The 19,160-nt window shown below is 44.2% G+C and overlaps 1 protein-coding gene and 2 non-coding genes across 4 annotated transcripts; all 3 read right to left on the bottom strand.

The window, feature by feature from the left end:
* Positions 1–1,440: 1,440 nt before the first annotated feature.
* Positions 1,441–16,798, bottom strand: DKC1 (dyskerin pseudouridine synthase 1). 2 transcript variants are annotated; one of them, XM_051967738.1, is made up of 15 exons: positions 16,689–16,798; positions 15,642–15,709; positions 15,099–15,185; positions 14,214–14,305; positions 12,405–12,589; positions 12,102–12,166; positions 10,465–10,591; positions 10,113–10,243; positions 9,412–9,555; positions 7,075–7,195; positions 5,957–6,075; positions 4,450–4,553; positions 3,935–4,001; positions 2,748–3,134; positions 1,441–2,401 (listed from the first exon to the last, which is right to left on the bottom strand). In XM_051967738.1, exons 1-15 carry the CDS (start codon positions 16,702–16,704, stop codon positions 2,333–2,335), a joined length of 1,782 nt encoding a protein of 593 aa, XP_051823698.1. In that variant the 5' UTR covers positions 16,705–16,798; the 3' UTR covers positions 1,441–2,332. The 2 variants fall into 2 exon arrangements, with proteins under 2 accessions (XP_051823698.1, XP_051823699.1); XM_051967739.1 differs by lacking the exons at positions 15,099–15,185; positions 15,642–15,709; positions 16,689–16,798 and adding an exon at positions 13,083–13,239 and having other exon boundaries at positions 14,214–14,270.
* LOC127543294 (small nucleolar RNA SNORA56) lies at positions 4,086–4,217 on the bottom strand. Its single transcript, XR_007949196.1, has one exon. It is a non-coding gene; the product is annotated as a small nucleolar RNA SNORA56 (small nucleolar RNA).
* On the bottom strand, positions 9,896–10,023 carry LOC127543289 (small nucleolar RNA SNORA36 family). The gene has a single exon (XR_007949193.1). It is a non-coding gene; the product is annotated as a small nucleolar RNA SNORA36 family (small nucleolar RNA).
* Positions 16,799–19,160: the final 2,362 nt, after the last annotated feature.

The raw sequence follows: 19,160 nt of genomic DNA, 5'->3' as shown, positions 1-19,160 counted from the left end.
GTTTTTAAACTGCCTCTAACTCAGCATTCCTTGAAACTACCCTTCCGTCTCCTACTTCCTCTGCACTCTGCCATTCTTTCCACTTCTGGCCAATCCGGTTTCCCCTCCCCCATTAGCCCCACTTCCATTTGTGGGTGATCGGAAGAACACCAACCTACACTTGGGGGTGGGAGTTGGGGAAAGACACTTGGCTATGGTAGAGATCCAAACAGTACATACTCAAATTTCTTGTTCACAGCAGAACTCATGGCCTGGCCCATAGCATGGTCGTGCTATCCAAGGGGTTTTCTCAGCAGAGATACTGAAGCTGTTTGTCATTACACTCAATTTATATCAGTAAACTTGTCCACACGATGCTAATTGAGACTTCCAGTCTTTTTTTTCCCAAAGAATCTTGGGAAACAGATCCCTAGGAAGCTGTTGCCTTTCAAACCTCAGTTTAATAGTTTCTTGGTAACTAAGCGATTTCTTTTCTTCTCACTAACCTGATCAACTTTTTCAGCTAACTCAACGCTTTTCCTTCCCATCAACTCTCTCTGAGCCATTCTCACTGTTCCCCCTTTTACCTCTCCAAATTGTCCTAAATTCCCTAATTCCAACATGTTCCTTAAAAATCACTTTCAAAATTTCCTTTCTTTCCTCCTAAGTCTTTTTCAGCAGAGAATTTGAAGACCAGAATCATTAAATACACAGTCTGGCTGTAATTAGGGATTACAACTAACTGCAGGTCTTGAGGGTCTAGTTTTGGAAAGTTTGGGTGAAGGTCCAGTTTTAAGAAAGTTGGTTTTGGAGTCCAAAAGTCCTGATACTCGGTGATCTGAGAACTATGGTCCTACTTTTTGGGGAAACTTCCACCTGCTTTTGATCCAGAAAACCTGGTCAATGCTACTCATACAACTTGTTTCCATTTTTCAGAACCTTTACATATGTAGGCCCATTGGCATAATCTTCATGCTCAATTATAATAGGTCGGGAACCTTAAACATAAGAGCCTAGGAAATGGTAAATGTTGGAGACAGGATTTTTATGCGCTATCACCCCTGGGTATCAGTACCCTATTAAAATACCTACCTTCCAGTTTGCTTATATAACCAGCAGTTTGAAGACAGAACTTGAGTGCCATTATATATTGTATCTATATATACACTATATGTACTGTATATATACAATCGTATATACACTATATTGTATATTACTATATACTTGCTTACTCGACTCAAGTCTTGACTCCCTCAGGGGGAAGGAATCCCTTTTTAAGGGAGGGAAAAGGACTAGGTCCCACTGTTTTGTTCCTCCAGTCGTGGTTCACGTCTGTCCAATATTCCAACTTAGTCAAGGAAACTAGTTCCCCACACAAACTACAACTTCAAACTCCTGCTTCCTTCCTGTTCTGTCCAAAAGTTGGCACCTTTCCCCCCCTCAAAAAAAAGACAAGAATCCTTAAAAACTAATTCTTATGTTTTATTATTTTTAATAAAAAGTAAATAAAAATTACAACTTTTCTCCTCCCCTACAGCCATTTAGTTGTTTTACCCCCTCTCTGAACTAAATGAGTGGGAGGGAGGATGGGTGCAGAATCATTGTATGTGTGTGTATGTGTATATATATTATATATATATATATATAGGACGGATGATTCCATTGCAAACACCCATCTCTATCTAAGGTGGCTCAGAAGATTTGGAACTGGAAGAACAAACAGTCCCAAGAGCCCTTTTCTTCGGAGGCTCACCAACACACAACTTATTGCATTGCGGGAAGAAGCACATTCCATGCCAGGAGATGTGTTTGGAGAGAAGAAAGCGACTCAAGGGAGTCTAAGAAGCTGTTCTGGGGCCCTCTTTAGACATGACCACACTACAGCTAACCTCCACTAGCAATGGGGGCTTCTATCTTGTGCAAAACATAAAAATGTTTTATCAACTTCTTTTTATCAACTTTTCAGCAAAGGAAAACAAGGAAGAAAACATTTCAACACCCCCAATCCATGACGTAAAACAGATAAAATGAGCAAATTAAAAAAAATGGCTGCAAACAGCTACTAGGTGGTATATGTGGATAGCTTGGCCACCTGCTGCTCTAAACGTAAGCTATAGTACAGAATCTGCTACTGCAGTTTTGCATATATTTTTCTCACCCATGCCCTTGCCAATATCCTTAAAACAGGACAAGATGGGATTACTCTATCCCCACACCACAGAAGATATACAGAAGTATATTCCAAGTAGTAGGGTCAATGGTAGCCACTGGCCACTCTTCCTTTCAAACGGTTGTGGAGAGTTGGCGTTATTCTGGTGAAGGCTTCCATCATGTCCCCCATAATGGATGCTCACTAGTCGGAATCCTCAGTCGTTAGTCTGGCTTTCTTCTTTTTCTTCTTCTTCTTGGTGCTCTCCGTGGCCTAAAAGGTCAAGAAAGTTAAGCTGGTTACATAACGAACATCCGACACTTTGTAGTGGCAATGCCCACTCACCGAATGCCAAAAGAACCAGCCAGCGTTGGTGTGATTAGCAATAGCTTAAATATTAGGACAACGTAACTGGGTTGGAAAAAAAAAAAAAAAAAGCCTGCCAGCAAGTTGGAGGTTGGACTCGAGTGCCAGGCACATATTGAATGTTTAATGTGTACTTGTTGACTCGACCATGCCAGTCTTCCCCAGTACCTATATGACAGCATTTCCTTTCGAAAATCTCGAGGATTCCCTTTAAGTGATAACCAAGCAAGCCTCATTTATCTAGAATACATACCGATTCCTTTGATTTGCTACTCTCTACTGCAACTTTAGATTTTTTTTCTTTTTTGTTTTTCTTCTTCTTCCCTTTTTTGCTGACTTCCAGTTGAGGAGTAAAGTCTTCACTTTCTTCATCTTCATCATCACCTGCTGCAACTTCATCACCATCATCTTCCTCTTCCACACTTCCTCCATCACTATCTATTCCTACTACTTTTTTTTTCTCCTCCTCCTCCTCCTCCTCCTCCTCTTCTTCCTCTTCCTGCACTTCACCACTTGCATCCTCCTCACTGCTTTCTTCATCCTCTTCGCCATTCTCTTCCCCATAATCCCCATAATCACTATAATCACTGTACCCAGGAGCAACATCGGCTTCCTCTTCACTGTCCCCTTCTCGTTTCCGCTATTTTAAAAAACAAAAATGTTAAACTCAATCTTTCCTTAGAGCAAGGATCAGGAAAAACAGTCAAGTTGAAAAGAATTAACCAAAAGAAATCCCAGCCAACCAAAATGGTGACAAATGGGAGAGAGGAAACACTCGCAACACTTCTTTAGACCCACAGCGTTTTCTTGAGCTTCCTATCTAGCTACGAGATAAGTGAGCAAATGCAGAGAACCTCATGGAGCTGAGGCAACCACACAGTCTGCCCAGTGGTAACTCCCCGTTACCAGTCATTCTTCAAATTTGCATTGCTCAGCAATTCCCAGTTCAAGGGAGCGCCTTCATTCAGGGAACAAAAGTATTCCCATACTGCTGTCCGGATCTCCCACGTCCAAAATACTCTGCTTACCGTGGCTCTTGCCTATCTATTCTTGACCCCGATTCTGAAATCAGACACACAGAGCTTTCCTGTTTAGGATCTTGCTCTGGGAATGACTTATTAGCAACTCCAGTTGATGTGACACTTCATGTCCACTTTCTTTTTTAATATTTTATTTTATTGAATAATAACTTTATATTGACAGAACCCATGCCAGGGTAATTTTTTTACAACAGTATCCCTTGCGCTCGCTTCTGTTCCGATTTTTCCCCTCCATCCTTCCATGTCCACTTTCTTGAACTTGATAAGCCCCACCCCATTGCCAGAGCACAGCCCCCACCCTTAACTTAGAAACTGGGGCATCAACACCCTGATGCACTTCCAAGTGTACCCACGGGAGGTTTAAACAAACTAAACAGCTAGGAAGGAATTACTTAGTCACCTTTCTTGTCTTCTCTGTCTTCAGGGGTTCAACTACAAATGTTCCTGGTTCTTGCTTCACAGTTACACTGAAAGAAAGGAGGTGGTGCCTTTGAAGTCATTTTCAGTAACATGTCAGTATTACAAGTACTGAAGTCCTTGAGTATATCTGGTGATGTTTGGCAAAGCTGAAGTCACCATCAACACACTGTGATGCTGAACAGAAGCAGCTCACCATTTCATTTTGCAGACTGACTCCCTCTAAAGTCACAAGAGCAAGACTAAAAAGGGATAACTGTCTGCTTTATGGCTAACTCAGACTTCAGCCTGTCTCCCCACATTGCCCCTCAATCACCGTGCTGAGAGACTCTGAATGGTTCCAAGGGAAACCATTTCACCCAGCTTAAGTGGTTTCATTTGCCCATTTCTATTTGCAATCTCTACTTTGTGACTTAGTATACTAGTCACCCAGATGCTTCCACCTGGCTTGTAAGAATCCCCCATCCACCCACCCACCCAAAGGCTGCTCCAATTTACCTGTAGTCCACATAGTCTTCTTTCCAAGCTGTAGGTGTGCTAGCATTGGGCTTTCCGTGCTTATCCAGAAGACCTTGCTTGATCATCATCTTCTTTTGACTTGCCTCATGAACAAAAAAGTCAATTTTTATTAAATAACAAACCTAATACAACCAATTCTGCACTGCTTAAGTGCACTGCTTATCATGTGAATTTTACAAATTTGAACTATTAGCATTTCACAGATTTCATCTCCTTCAAGTCTGAAAGCAACAGGGCAGGCGGCACCCTACTTTCACAGCTAGAAAACAGGCCAAGAGGTGGTCACAGAACTATGGCAGACCCCCTGGCACAAAATACTTTACACTATATCCTTTGAAAGAAAAGTGGGAGAACTGGACAGAATGCCCAGAGCCAAGAGATGGAGGGTCTTGTTTGTGAAGCAGCCAGGAAGCCAGTGTCACCCACTGGGACATAGGTGTAAGATTGGCAAGGGTAAGGAGGAGGGACACTGGGATATGAAGGACTTTGAATGACAAGCACAGCTTCCTGTATTTGATTCTTAAGACTAAAGGAAGCCTCTTGATCACAAGGTGTGCTTCAGGTAACTGACGAAGGCTAGAGGCAGGCTGACCTACCAGTGGTTATTGCAGTCGTTCAGGCGTGCTGAGGCAATGAGGGCCTGCACCAGGTCAAGAAGGATAAGGATTGAGAAAAGACCACTGGATTTGGCAATTAAAAGATCAGTGCTAACTTTGGAGCAAGCGATTTGGGTGAGATGGTGACATGGTTGGAAGGTGGAGGAGAGAGGAAGAGATCTCAATTATCGTAGACCACCTTCTGCAAGTTTATCCACAAAGAACAGACAAAACAGTAGGATGGAAAGGCTTTGTGAAGATGGGCAGAACAGGAGAAGGGAGAGACTGAAGATGCAGAATTCTCAATGGCAGCATTTTTCTCCAGCATCAAGATAATCTGCCAGCAGATTTGGCAGATCTTATTCTGAAAATACATTTTAAGCCACTACTAAGTAGTGACTGCCAAGAAAATGGAGGCACTTCAGATACAAATGGTGTTGCCTTTCTATACATAAAATACAAAGGATTCCTACCCTTGTGGCATCAGATTCTGGACACGTTAACAAATTGGCCCTGCAGCCAGAGCTGTCACAGTTAGTCTTTCCCTTCAATAAGGGAGCCCTGTAGCTGCGGACAGCATCAACTTCCTTACAATGGTTAATCCTGCTCAGCAGGTATCAAACTGCAACCATCCTTCATTCAGTCTCATTCCCAAAACAGAAAAAACAGCTAATCAAAAGAAATCAAAGAAACATGGGGCCAATCTTTTTCCTAAAAAGGGCTGGGTCATTAAGTAGAGCTTTCAGGGAGTCTCTACTGCTGCCATGCTGTGCATTGTAGTGGACAGAATTTATTTCTGTAGCGCTTTCCCAAAGAAATTACAGTATTTTTCAAACCTTGCCATCAAAGGAGTCTCTCATAATGCCAGTTCACTAAAGGAGTCAACTCACCTTTGGGCCCAGACCCCATTTCCGAGGGTAAGTGTCTCTCTCCATGATCACTCTCTTAATCTTGGCCACTATACCATGGTCGCAGGTAGAAATCACTGCTGTAGTCATCAAGGCAATAGCTGCACAAAGAGGAAGTAAATGAGAATAAAAGGCAGGGGGGAACACCCACCAGATTTACATACAGCAAAATACAACTACCCGTTATAGACATACACAAGTCCAAATCGTTTTGTTTTGTTTTTTAATCTTTTTGCCATTTTTTCTATCACTTTCTTAGGAATAGATAAATCAAACTCCCAAAGTATTCACAGAGCCCTGCAGAGCACATATTCAGAGGCAAACCCTTTTTTGATGATCCTCATTTTCTATTCAAATGACCACAAATGTGGACACTGTCAAGTAAGGGGCCCAAGATCATCTTCCACTGGCATCTCAACTGTAATGGGTTACTTTGAAAACATTTCCTGAAGCTCAGCCAAAGCCTTGAAGATATGTGATTAGACTCCCATTTTTCTTCTGTAGTTGAAACCTCAAACTATTGAGGACCACCTGTGCTGACATCATTCTTTTCCTACAAGCAGGATGCTGCCTCCCTAACCCTCCCTTACACCTACAAAGTAAGGATCCAGAATAAGATGAGGAGCATGGAGGCTACATAGGACAGGATTAAAAACCACAACAAAGCTCAAGTGCTCTAGGGGGCCTAATGCAACAATCAGAATGGGAAACCACTCAAAAACCTATATGCCATAAGAACAAATACTTTCTCTAGCACCAGGGCTCTTTAGCTAAGGAGTCTGACTACAGAGACTTCACTCTTGACAAACAATTTTCTTACCCTTGAAGGGTAAGAAATCACTCCAATGAATGGAGTCTGCTCAAGAGTTAGAGAGGGGCAGCCACTCAGGGCTCTGTTCCTCAGTGGCTTAAGGGGAAAGGGAAAACCAGTTCATCAAAAGCGCTATAAGCTTTCAATCCTTTCTTTGCCTCTGTTAGACTCCACCAACATAAAGGGAATGTTTACTGGAACTGAAATCTGGTTGAGTTGCAAGGTTTTTAGTCCCATACTTGCAGATTCCTAGGGACCGATTGATGAACATAGTGCTCCAAGTTCTTACCCACACAAATTGCTTCTCCTTTGGTAGTGATGACCACAACCTCTTGATTGACTTCAATGCCATCTTCATACCGAAGAACTCCAGGAAGCATGATCTTTGCTCCATAACAGATGGCATTAACCTAGAGAAAATTAAGATGAAAAACTCAGTTCCTCCCAAACTTCGGGATAAAATGTTGCTTTGTTTTTTTCCCTCTAGATTGTATTTCCTAGAAGAAAAGATTCCCTACCAATGCGTATCATTACACCATCTTAGGGGTTTTCCCAGGCACCATCAGTCAGCGTCAGATTTTCCTGGCTCCAAGGCCAGCTTGTTTTTCTTGAATGTGGAGATCTCTCTACTACACCTGGGGAACTACCCAAGATCAGCAGTACTTTATGATCATTTGCCTCTGCACTACAGCTCCATCCATGCAAGTCAATCAAGCCTCAGGGGTTGCTGGTCTGAGGAGCTCAGTGTCACCTGGGCCATGTTGCTGCCTCCTCTGAGTTACAATTAGGTTGTTAATAGGTAGCAGGTACTTCCTCAGCAAGTTAGACCAGATGCACGCAGCTACCAAAATTTATGGCCTGAGGGTGTCTAGTTTGCTGGCCCTTAGGGCTTTTAACTCTAGACATTTTCTTCCTAAATCCCAACTCCTAACCCTTCCATACAGCTTTCTTCCAAACAGATTTGATGCTGTTTTCTTTTTCCTTAACACCCCTCCCCAATGAGATAGCCACACAGTTTTTATCTCCAACTCTAGCCCTTCATTTGGGCTTTAGTTCAATGTCCTAATGACTGACACTTATAAATTAGCTGCCTTGTTTTACGGGGAAGAGACTAAAGCTCAAAACCCAAGATCACCCACACTTCCTCATCCTTATTAAGTGACAAACCCAGGCCTTCTGACTAGGCCCAGGACCCTCACCCTCTACTACTGCACTCTTCATTACACTTTTGTCCCCTGTTAGCTAAGGAACCAGTCAATGACTAAAATCCTTTAGGATCTATTACTGTATCCTATGATTTAGTGATCAAATTGTGGGGGAGGTTTGCCCAAAGTCCTCAGTGGCAGGTTAAAAACTCCAGACTCCCATCTGGGGGCCCCATTGCTTCTGGAAGAGCAATAACTTCTTCCAGACTTGCTTCATGGGAAGAATTTAAGAACAGCCCGTGACCCTGAATTACGAGAACTTGCCCTCCAAGCTCTCTTCCAACCCTAAACCCAAGTTTTACTTTTCTCTGTTTCCAGGGCCTTCTAATTGAGAGGCTGTAGCAGCCAAAGTGTGGCTTCATCTAAAGATAAGTGAAGCTCCACCCAAAGTTCTCATTCAACCACTCGGCCCTAATCGTCTTCCAGAATGTCCCAGAACATGTCCTCTTCTCTACTCATCCTCAGGGCATTCCCCAGACCTCTCTTCTCTGATCAATGAGTTCCAACAGAGCAGAGTTAATCATAGGGAACACGTGTATATATACACCTCTTTTTGTTTACAAGGCACTTTACATACATTTGATCCCCACAAACACCTTTTGAAATAGGTGTTATCTCTATTTTATAGTGCTTGTCTACACATTAGTTTCTTAAACTGTGGTTCCTGATTCCACAGGGGCACTGTAACTGAATGTGGTTGCAAAATTATGATTTATCAGTATTGTTTGATTTGCATACCCATTTTTATGTACCCGTATGTCCAGAGTTAAGTAAACATTTCTTTGGCAAAAGGGGCCTGAATGGAAAAAGTTTAAAAAGCTCTGGTCTAGACAACCAGTAAGTGTCTGAAGGAAGCTGGGAATCAAGATATTCAAACCCATCCCCACCCCTCTTTCTAGGCTTCATTTCTTAATTCTCCTTTGCTATCAACATTTTTCCCAAGAGTCAATGTGGTACAATGGATAGAGAAGCTGCCCTCAGCTAGACAACCTTAGGTGATCCCAGGTGACTTCAGCCCTTGAAGCTACTTTCTCAGACCAAAGTTGCAGAGAAGGTGCTGCCAGATGAGTGAAATCACTAAAGCTGGTTCTGGCTGGCGAGTGAGAGGTACAGAAGGAAGGCGGGGAGCAACCCACTGGTCAGATAGGGGTCACAAGACAAGATGCCCTCTGAAATGGAATATTATTCCTAAAGATCTGACTTGCAAAGAAGCTTAATCGGTTTCTACTGAAAGAAGGTTAGAGTTGGAGGGGCTCATAGCTTTCTGCCTCTTTTCTTTTTCAACTAGACTTCATGCCTTTCCTCCCGCCATAGTGTTTTCCTCCCAAATCCATCCTACGGTAGGTGTGCCCAATACCCAGCAGCCCTAACCAGAGACAGTCACAGGACAAATAGTCTGCCCGGGAAGAAGTGGAACATACCGCACTGTCCTTCATGACCAGCCGCTTGTGGGATGTCAGCAGCTTCTCCAGAGGATAAATAACCCGACGAAGGTAACCCTCATCCTTATAATTGTCATACTGCCACTGAGCATCTAACACATCATGCATAGTCACCATGTGGTCCTGCAAGGAATAAGGTGACAATTAATATGTGCTGTGCCTCACCCCATTGTTCTGAACTGCTTGCTCCTCGTACCATAGGTATTTATTTTACTTACCACCTAGAAAAAACCCTTCAAAACTTACACAACTTGCTTTGCTACCATCTCACAACCGACTAAATTCTTTTAAGCAATAATCTCAAAGACAAAAATGTCTTTTTTGAAAACTTTAAAATACTTACCTACGTATATTGTAAAACAGCATAAATCCATAGCCAAAGGATCCCAGAGTATGCGCTGAAACCAAAGTCCCAGCTCGACCCGGGCCCTGGACTATCACCACAGGCACTCTACCAGGAGCAGATTGTAGGCTGGGTGACAAAAAGGACAGAACAACTTTTCCATCCTCATTTCCCCCTGCCACTTTAATGTTCCAAAGTTAATTAACAGAACAGGGGAGAATCCCTGTGCTGAACTCAACACTTTGGATATTTAAAACCTTGGTGAATGGGGACCGATCGAACAGTCCTGTCCAAAATCTGGAAGAAACAAGACTTCTCTGTAACATTTCAATCATACCTTCTCCCCCATAACACCAGAGCGGATCCGGCGAAGCTCCTGCATCTGGCCTCCAACTCCAAGTAATAAGCCGACATGGACACATAATGTTCGAATGTATGTTCCAGCCTCACAGCTCACCCAGAAGATACCTAATACGGAGATGAGACTTTTAAAAGCCATAATCCAATGTGCTTGGCTTCCTTACCCACAAAACATCACCTTTGTACCATAAGCAGACAACTGTGCTTTTCTATTATTTCTAAATGCCAACGGGAAACAAGAGAATTTCCAATAACAGATTCCAAGGAATGATATGGCCCATGTGGTATACTGCTAATCATTTTTTAAAGCATAGTGATATCTGATTTACCTAGTCTTTTTTCAGGATCATATTCTAACATTTTGCTCTCATAGATAGTTCGTACTCGGAGTTGTCTCTTGACAGCAGCAATAAGAGGTGGTCGCTGGAACAGAGCCCCTGTCAAAGTTTCCAGTGCCTTGAAAGGAAACACATTTTAAGCACAACATACACCATCTAAGACAATATTATCACATCTTGAGACAATCCCAGAAGCACCAAAATTCAAATAGTGTTTGATGATCTCACACAGACATTATTTAACAATAACATCCATTTGGAGTACTTTTGTTCTTAAGCACACCTGACAATTTTGGAGGAGTTTAATGACCAAATTTCTATGCCTGTTATATTTGGGGGGGGGGGGGGAAGAAAGGAATGATTTCCATTTATTATGGGGGGGAGGAGAGAAGAATATAAAGGGACAAATAACAAGTCTCTTGCAAAGCAAGTAAAAAGCACTCTTCTTGAAAGAATTCTACCTCACCTACAATACACATCAAGACTGTGTACGCATCCATCAATTGGAGAATGGCTGGGTAAATTGTGGTATATGAATGTTATGGAATATTATTGCTCTGTAAGGAATGACCAGCAGGATGAATACAGGGAGGCTTGGAGAGACCTACATGGACTGATGCTAAGTGAGATGAGCAGAACCAGGAGATCATTATACACTTCGACAACGATATTGTATGAGGATGTATTCTCATGGAAGTGGATTTCTATGACCAAGAGACCTGAGTTTCAATGGATAAATGATGGACAGAAACAGCTACACCCAAAGAAGGAACACTGGGAAATGAATGTGATTTTCTTCCCGAGTTATTTTTACCTTCTGAATCCAATTCTCCCTGTGCAACAGGAGAACTGTTCGGTTCTGCAAATATGTATTGTATCTACGATATACTGCAACATATTTAACATATATAGGACTGCTTGCCATCTTGGGGGGGGGGAAGAGGAAAAAAAACGAAACATAAGCGAGTGCAAGGGATAATGTTGTAAAAAAAAATTATCCTGGCATGGATTCTGTCAATACAAAGTTATTATTAAATAAAATAAAATTTAAATTTAAAAAAAAAAAAAAGACTGTACGCATGTGCTAAATGCCAGCTTTTTACATTTTTTACCTGTATGTCATTAAGTAAATACAAAGTCAAACACTGACAGCCTTAGAATAGTAATCAAATAACTGATTGCTACTACATACAACCATCTCTCCAGAACAGCCCCGCTGACTAGTATCTCCAATATAATCTAAAACGATCCCCAGCGGCCCTTAGCAGGGCTACAGTGAGGCCATGGAGTGTGCACTGCCAGAGACAATGTAGCTGGCCAAAGTCAGACAAAGCTGCAACATACACAGCTAGACAGCTAGAGAAATGAAATGAAACAAAATCTAAATTTTATTGATGCCATTGCAAAAACATCAAAGACAAGCTCTAAGAGATGATCAGGCACTAGGCCAAATAGACACTTGTCTTTGAGAAAGCTGCATTTTACTGAAGGAAAACCAAAAGTAAATACATAGCTCAGGAGAGTTGCCAATAGCCTAAGTTAAAGGCCATGCGATTCTTATGATCTCAGAAAAAGGGACCTGTCCCACCATTTCCCAATGACAGCAATTAATACCCACAGAGCCTTACCCTGGAAAGCTGAACCTCGCTCTCAATAGCATTATGCAGCCGGATAACTCCCACATACTCTTTGCCTGAAAAGAGAAAGACAGTGAGGTGAGATGTGGGTCAATCCTTTGGGTTGGGTCCGCCTGATATGTGAAACACCTGAGCACCTTCTTTCCCAGCGGTACAAGGGTCCCGGAAGAGAAAGCTGCTGAGGGAAACACAATTCAAGTGGCAGTTCTGCGAGTTGGCATCAAAGCCTGTGGGGTTAAACCAAGCCCCACCTTTTTTCACTTGATTAGAAAGCCTCAAAACAAACCAACATACCTGCACTTTGCTGGGATTTGACCAATCGGGTAGCTCGTTCTATGCATACAATTAAACAGCCAGTCACCTTCGGATCCAGAGTACCACTGTGGCCCGTCTTCTCAACACGGAGTATTCGCCGGATCCACGCAACTACCTCATGGGAAGAGGGATTGGAGGGTTTGTCAAGGTTAATGAAACCTGTCCTAGAATGAAAATTTTTTTATAATTAAGATATTAGCATACCACCTCTTTCCCCTTTCCTAACATGGCACAAGGCCCCCAAGATTACCACCCCAAAGAGGTCATCTTACAAGTTTAATTCTACCCACCCCAGTTAAAATGCCTCTAAATGATTTTAAATGCCTGTGATTACATGACACCAAAGAGAAATGTGGATTTTAAAATAAACAAGAGAATAAAATTGCTCTGAAAATATAGTATAACTTAGCAAGAAAGTGATTTGCTACCAGCAATTCTTCAATAACTGGAAATAACAGAGGGATAGCTCACCTTTTAGGCTGATTCACACCAATTCTCCTATTCCCCTTTACTTACATAAGCCAGTATTTGGGGGACTCTTTCAGTTCATCACATTTTCACATTAAAAAATTGTTTCTAAATTCATTGCATTATTTGAAAATGCCTTTGTAATGTGCAAAAAGAAATCATAGAACTATTTTTAAAAAATTTTGGTACCATAACAGCACGTCAGGATGACTAGCTATCGTCATATTTTCGTTTCTTCTGTTTTGGTACTTGGACTAGGTTCATGGAGGTTTGTTTCATCGTCAGTCGGCTATTAACACTTTTTGCTCTCTTGTCTCTTCAAACTTCCCGATTTTACCCAATTATCCTTAATGGGCGTTGGTACAAAAAATGTATTTATAATAAAAAAAAAAAAAAAAGAATAGAGATGGACAGATTATTTTACACACAGTGCCAAGAACAGACGACAATCAAGAGGATGCATTCAACGATTGATTCTGGACCAAGCAACAAGCTATGTTTTCGGTCGCCCGATCGATTTCTAACCAATCTCTGCACTGGTAGAATGCACACATTGTGCACGACCAGTGCAGAATGCACACATTGTCGATTGGCTTGCTGTGGGTGCTTGCCTGCCATTGGCTTTGGCGATCCAAGGAAAATCTCAGTATAACAAATTCCACTAGACTTCATAAGGTTTGGCATTTGGAGAGCACTTCCCCAGGTGCTGGGTGACTTGAGTCCAGGAGTCCAAGGGCTATAAACCTAACTTCAGAATTGTGCCTCGCCCCCCCCCCCTCCCCCTCCCGGCCTTTCTGTGTTACAGTGTTGTATATGGGTGAGCCAAGTTGTGTTTTACAATGTTTCAGGTATACAGAGATGAGAATTGCCATAGGGTAATTGCTGTTCAGTGGGAAGCACAAGAGATGTGAAGCTCTCACTGCACACAGCTCCCCTCTCTCCCTCTCTTCCTGAAGTGAAAACAGCACATAAAAAACAGGTACATTTACTGAGCAACTGATCCCCAATCAGGGACTGGAGAAGTAATGTCGTACCCGCTGGTTAAACAGAATTCCTTGACACCATTATTCGGGTGTTGTGCCACAGGCAACTTTTGTGAACATATTTCAGTCACGCCCTTTGTGGTAATACGATTTTACCCGCAAACTGCCCCTCTCTGGCATCTGTTTAGGGTTAAAACAATCTTTCTCCCTCCCCAACTGAAAGAGGTAGCATATTGTTTCAAATGGTTCAAATATTTTAATGGTTTTAATAGAAGATAGGGTACAGAAAAGTTTGAACTGAAGAGTAATGAAGTCACTACCAGCAAAAATGGCTTACCTGATATAGTCTGTAATTTCTCTCTTGAGAGGGTTAGATCCAGAAGGGAGGGGAGTATAGTGAGTTGTCCTTACATTTAGTTTATCAAAGTTCTAAAAAGGGATGATAGGACACAAATTAAACTCAATCAACAATAAATTCTCAATTTTTTGACTGACCCTTTTCTAGACCCAGTAAGACCAACTGGTCTCACAATGAAAATCCAATGAATAAACAAAGCCACCGAAGTCTAAACCAGAAATTGACTTAAGCAGAACCATTTTTCTGAACTGCCACACTGCAGATATCAGATGCTGTGGACCTCATTTGGTTTGAGAATTTTATACATTATTTCTGCTTGTGCATTATGGTATCTACCAGATATTTAGGTTTCCAAATTCTAACATTCTTATCTACAAGTAGGGATTTCCAAGCTTAACTGGCACCATTTTAAAGTTAATGTATCAGAGAATTTCAATGAAATGCTTTCAATAGCCGATATAATTCTGTGCTATTTGATTCTAAGAGGTTGCTTGTCAAAATAACGTTGCCCTCCACTGAAAATGTAGATATGGATATAATCTCTTTGGACAGGCTTTATGAACAAAATACAAGCGATCTATTTAGCTAAGAGATGAGAATTCTTATAGCACAAAGAAAAATTTAATGCCCTAACTTTTAAATTATATAATATACAATATCTCTTAAATTTATTTTAAGAAAAAAAAGCTACCAGTGAAGTTTTATAGAAGACATAACAAATTAAAAAAAAAAAAAAAAGGAAGCCAGTTTATAAAACTGGTTTAGATTGTCACAGGATTGATTCAATAAATTAAAACAAACCAATAAAAAATTACATAGGAAAACAAAGGCAATTATTTGATATATAACATTTATATTCCTTACCTTTAGCAGTAAGGGCCACTGAGATGTGTCCAAATGAACTACTTTAGATTCAGGTTTGATGAAGAATTCCCCTTCATGCTGTATTTCCTAATATAGGATAGAAAAGTCCAATAATTACTTCTATTTAAACTTTATGCGCAGACAGAATAACAAAAAAGGCCTGAACAAGGGGTCCTAAATCTCTTCTGGTGGCTTATAGTTCTAAGAACTAGCACGTGGAACCAAGCAGGAACAAAAGGTTAAAAAAAAAAAAAAAAAAAAACCAATAACAACAAAAAGCCCCGAGAAATGTACGTGTGTTCCAGTACTGCAGAGTAACTGAAGGGGGACCATTTAGTTTGCAAAGTATTTTGTGAAGTGGGTCTTGGAATACTGAATGAGCCAGGAGTAACTACAATCTAAATCTGGATGTTACTGGCTCCTTACCCCAGCTCGAGCCTGTTCATGGAGCACACCATTCTGTTATTTATTTTCTAAATATGGCAAAATACTAACAAGAAATAGCAAACAAATACTGGCAAGGAAAAGGCATCTTCTACTCACAGCTATATCTTCGTCTCCCAATATTTTGCGCTCCTTTTTTTTCTTGTGCTTCTTTGACACCATAACAACTTTAAAAGAAAAAGAAAAACACTCCAATGAACTTGAGGCATTGAGGATCCTGGACCAAGTGGGTCGAGATCAAGCTTCTTCCCAAGGACACCAGAAGTGCTCCAAGGGGCCGGCCAGTCCCACGTGCTCCCTCCCCTCAGGGGCCAGCCACCACGTGGCTGCAACGGCTCGTTCTCCAATGCTCTAACGGAAAAGTCCCGAGCAGCAGCAGGGGCAGGCAGCAGCACACCAAAAGCCCCTCCTGAGATACACAGGCACCCAGACGCTAAGAGTAGCTTCTGGGGGGTGGGGGTGGGGGGCGGGCAGGACTTTACATCTGCCCAACTAACCCGCCCTCCCCTCAATCTGCCTGCCTTACTAGGCCCCTCCTCTGCATCCTGTGCCCCTTCTCCCCTGACTGGCCCGGTCACGTGGACCCCCGATCGGCCCGCAGACCCCTCCAGAACTTTTGGTCGGCCAACTCTGCCCCTTTCCCCCGATCGGCCTGCAGGTCCTCTTCTGACCCCTCCGCTCGGCCGGCCTGACAGCCTCCCAGCCCAGGGCCCCGAACTCGCCAGCTGCTATCGCCTAATGACAAAGTAACCAAATGTAACATAGGCAGCTGCTACCTCTCCCTGTTACCCAAGCCCGGCAGTTTCAACCGCTCGTCCGTCAGCTAACGGGGGCCCGAGTCCCCGGAGGGCCGCGCGCCACAGGCAGCCGACTGTCAGACCGAGCCGAGCCATGGCGGAACTGTGTCCGGGAGGCGGAGGCGGCAGTCCCGGGCCCTCCAGAAGGCGCGCAGCGCGGCCCAGCCCGGCCCTGCCTCGCTCCAAGATCAGGCCCTGCCCAGACCGATGGCAATACGCCCGACCTCCCCTCAACGCTCCCGGTCCTACGCGACCCGCACCCGTACGGACGTCAACGACGTCCAAACCTAGGAGGCCCCAACGGCCTCAATAGCCCCTTCCGTCCCGAAACGTCGCGGGCCTTTCTTACCGCCGCTGTCCGCCATGTTGGGGACCACAATTCGGGACTCCAACCCGCGTGCTGCAGCTGAGCGCCGAGAGAACCGACTGAAGGGAACCCGCCTCAGTCCCGAGAGGCAGTGCGGGCCAAGAGCCGGCCCCCTTTAACGTCTGGCTGACGCGTGACGTTTCAGGGCTCGTGACGGCAGGCCAGAGGCTGGAGGCGGGACTCCGGAGCAGCACTCGCGCTTCTGATTGGTTGTCTGAACAGAGCCGGGCTCGTGGAGCGCGAGACGCTGCGCGCGCGCCCGACAAAACTGACAGGCGGCTCGCACCCGCTGCGCTCGCTCCGACTCAGATGCGGCAGCCACCGCGCGGAAGCGCGAGCCACCCCTTCCCCCACTCCGCCTCCTAGACCGGACCTGCTCGCTTAGTATCACCCTGGCCTAGTCACGTCTCGTCTCGGCGCCTCGGTTTAGTCTAGTCTAAAATGACGGGCCTTCCGGCTCGGCTCACATTGTGAGTCGCCCAGTAAACTGGTCCGGAGTCTGGAAGGCCTGGCTTTTGGCCGGGGCTTCCAGGCTGGGAGGGCAGCCTCGCTCCTCCTTCCCCCCTTCCCTCCCCCCCATCCTCCCAGGCAAGTCAAAATTCCCGCCCAGCCGCCAGGCTGCCGCAAGCGGCGGATCTGCGTGGACAGAGGACATTTCCTCTAGCGGCAACGATGAAATCCGAGCTCCAAACCAGCCCCCAGCCCATTATAAGCGTGGCCCGGGAATAGAGAGGGAAATCCTAGACCTAAAACTCCCGGAGCTCAGCCCGCCAAATCCCAAAGACAAACAAATGATCAAACACCAAATAACTGAAGGACAGAGAACACGTGTAGTTCGGGGGGGGGGGGGGGAAGGAGGCTTCACACAGGAGGTGGCACTGAATTGTGCCCCTTGACGTCCCACAGGTGAAGCTCGTGGGACAGTAGGGAAGCCTGAACAAATGCATGAAGTCGGGATGGGGCGGGGGAAGCGGCACATTCACGAGGGTGCCTGCAGCCGGGCCAGAGTGGGAATGATCCTCGAGACTCCAAAGATAGGCTGGAGCCAGAGTGTGGAGGACCCTAAAAGCCAAGCCAAGGGCTTTGACTTTTGTTCCAGAGGCAGCAAGCGAGGCACTGCATAGTCACCTTTCACAGAATAGAGCCGGCTAGCTGTATGAAGAAGGATGGACTGGAAGAGGCCAATAAAAAGCCTGTTTCAGCAGGTCAAGGAAGCGACCGGCCCTGAATTTGCGTTTGGGGCATGGGAGTGAAGCAAAGGAGCTAAAAGCAAGAGAGGCGGGAGCTAGAATGAACAGGACTTGCTCCTAGGTTAGAAGGGGTATGAGACATCAGGAAAAATCAAACGTAGAACCTAGTTAACTGCAAAGATAATGAACAAAAAGAAATCTGCCCCTTAAAGGGGGGAGAATTTGGACTTAGAGATACAGATTTGGGAGACACCCAGGTAGAGGGGAGAAAATCACAAGACTGGATGAGATCTCCAAGAGACAGCGCAGAGATCAAAGAAAAGAGGCCAGGACAAAGCCTGGTAGGGAGGCCAGCAAATTAATGACTGAGTTAGGGTGATGGCAGTGGGGAATTAAATCAAAGGAGACAGGAGGAAGACACATCATGATGAAAATGTGGATAGGAGGATAGAAATGAACTGGCAAGAAAGTCAAAGGGATGGGGGAGAAGACACAAAGATAGCTGAGGTCTTTGGGGGGAGGGGGAATTCTTTTTGAGGTTAAAAGAGAAATTTTTGGTCAAGACCGATCTCCTTAACTCCTCTTAGATGTGACCCCCAGAATCCTCCACCGTTGTAGGTTTCACCCCTGTCCAGAAGCACATTTTTGGACTTTTAGCCGGCGGCAGAGCGTATCACACGAGGAAGCAAAAATGCCTCCTCTCTCTGAATCCGAAGCTTAACTGCTGAAACCCCAGCCTTCTCTCTGTTAAATGGGAACTCACAAGGCTCTGCTCCCTCCCAGCACACAGCGAGGCAGCTAGTACAAAAGACGGTCTAGTGCCGTCTTATAGAGAAATTGTTATTCAGAAAGTTAAGGTGACATCCCCGAGACTAGCCGGTTGACGTGTTAGAGAATGTTATTTTCTGTTTGGGACCCCCACTCTTCCGCACGACCTGCCTCTCCCGGGGCTCCGAAGAACTGCAACTCAGTATTCACTATGTTGCTTCTGCTTTGGCTTCAGAGTAACATTTCCTGTCTACATTGTTTACAAGAATAGTCATGGAATGAACCACTTTGGCAGGGGCTCCTTTCCAGCGGGGCTCATTGTGACTATTCTACTTAGGATTTTTGGGGGGGGAGGGAGGTACAAGTTAGAGCAGATGATCAACGCGGCCCCCTTCAAACTGGAAATTCTGCGATTGGGCCGTGCTATCACTGACTTGGATTTGCCCTGAAGTGGTACAGCCAGCAATTCACCCAGAAAGTTTCCTACCGAGGGACT

This window comes from Antechinus flavipes, chromosome X (assembly GCF_016432865.1).
Source record: "Antechinus flavipes isolate AdamAnt ecotype Samford, QLD, Australia chromosome X, AdamAnt_v2, whole genome shotgun sequence".
In the NCBI taxonomy this organism is placed as follows: Eukaryota; Metazoa; Chordata; class Mammalia; order Dasyuromorphia; family Dasyuridae; genus Antechinus; species Antechinus flavipes.
The sequence above is the reverse complement of the archived record's forward strand: the minus strand, read 5'-3'. Positions and strand labels throughout refer to the sequence as shown.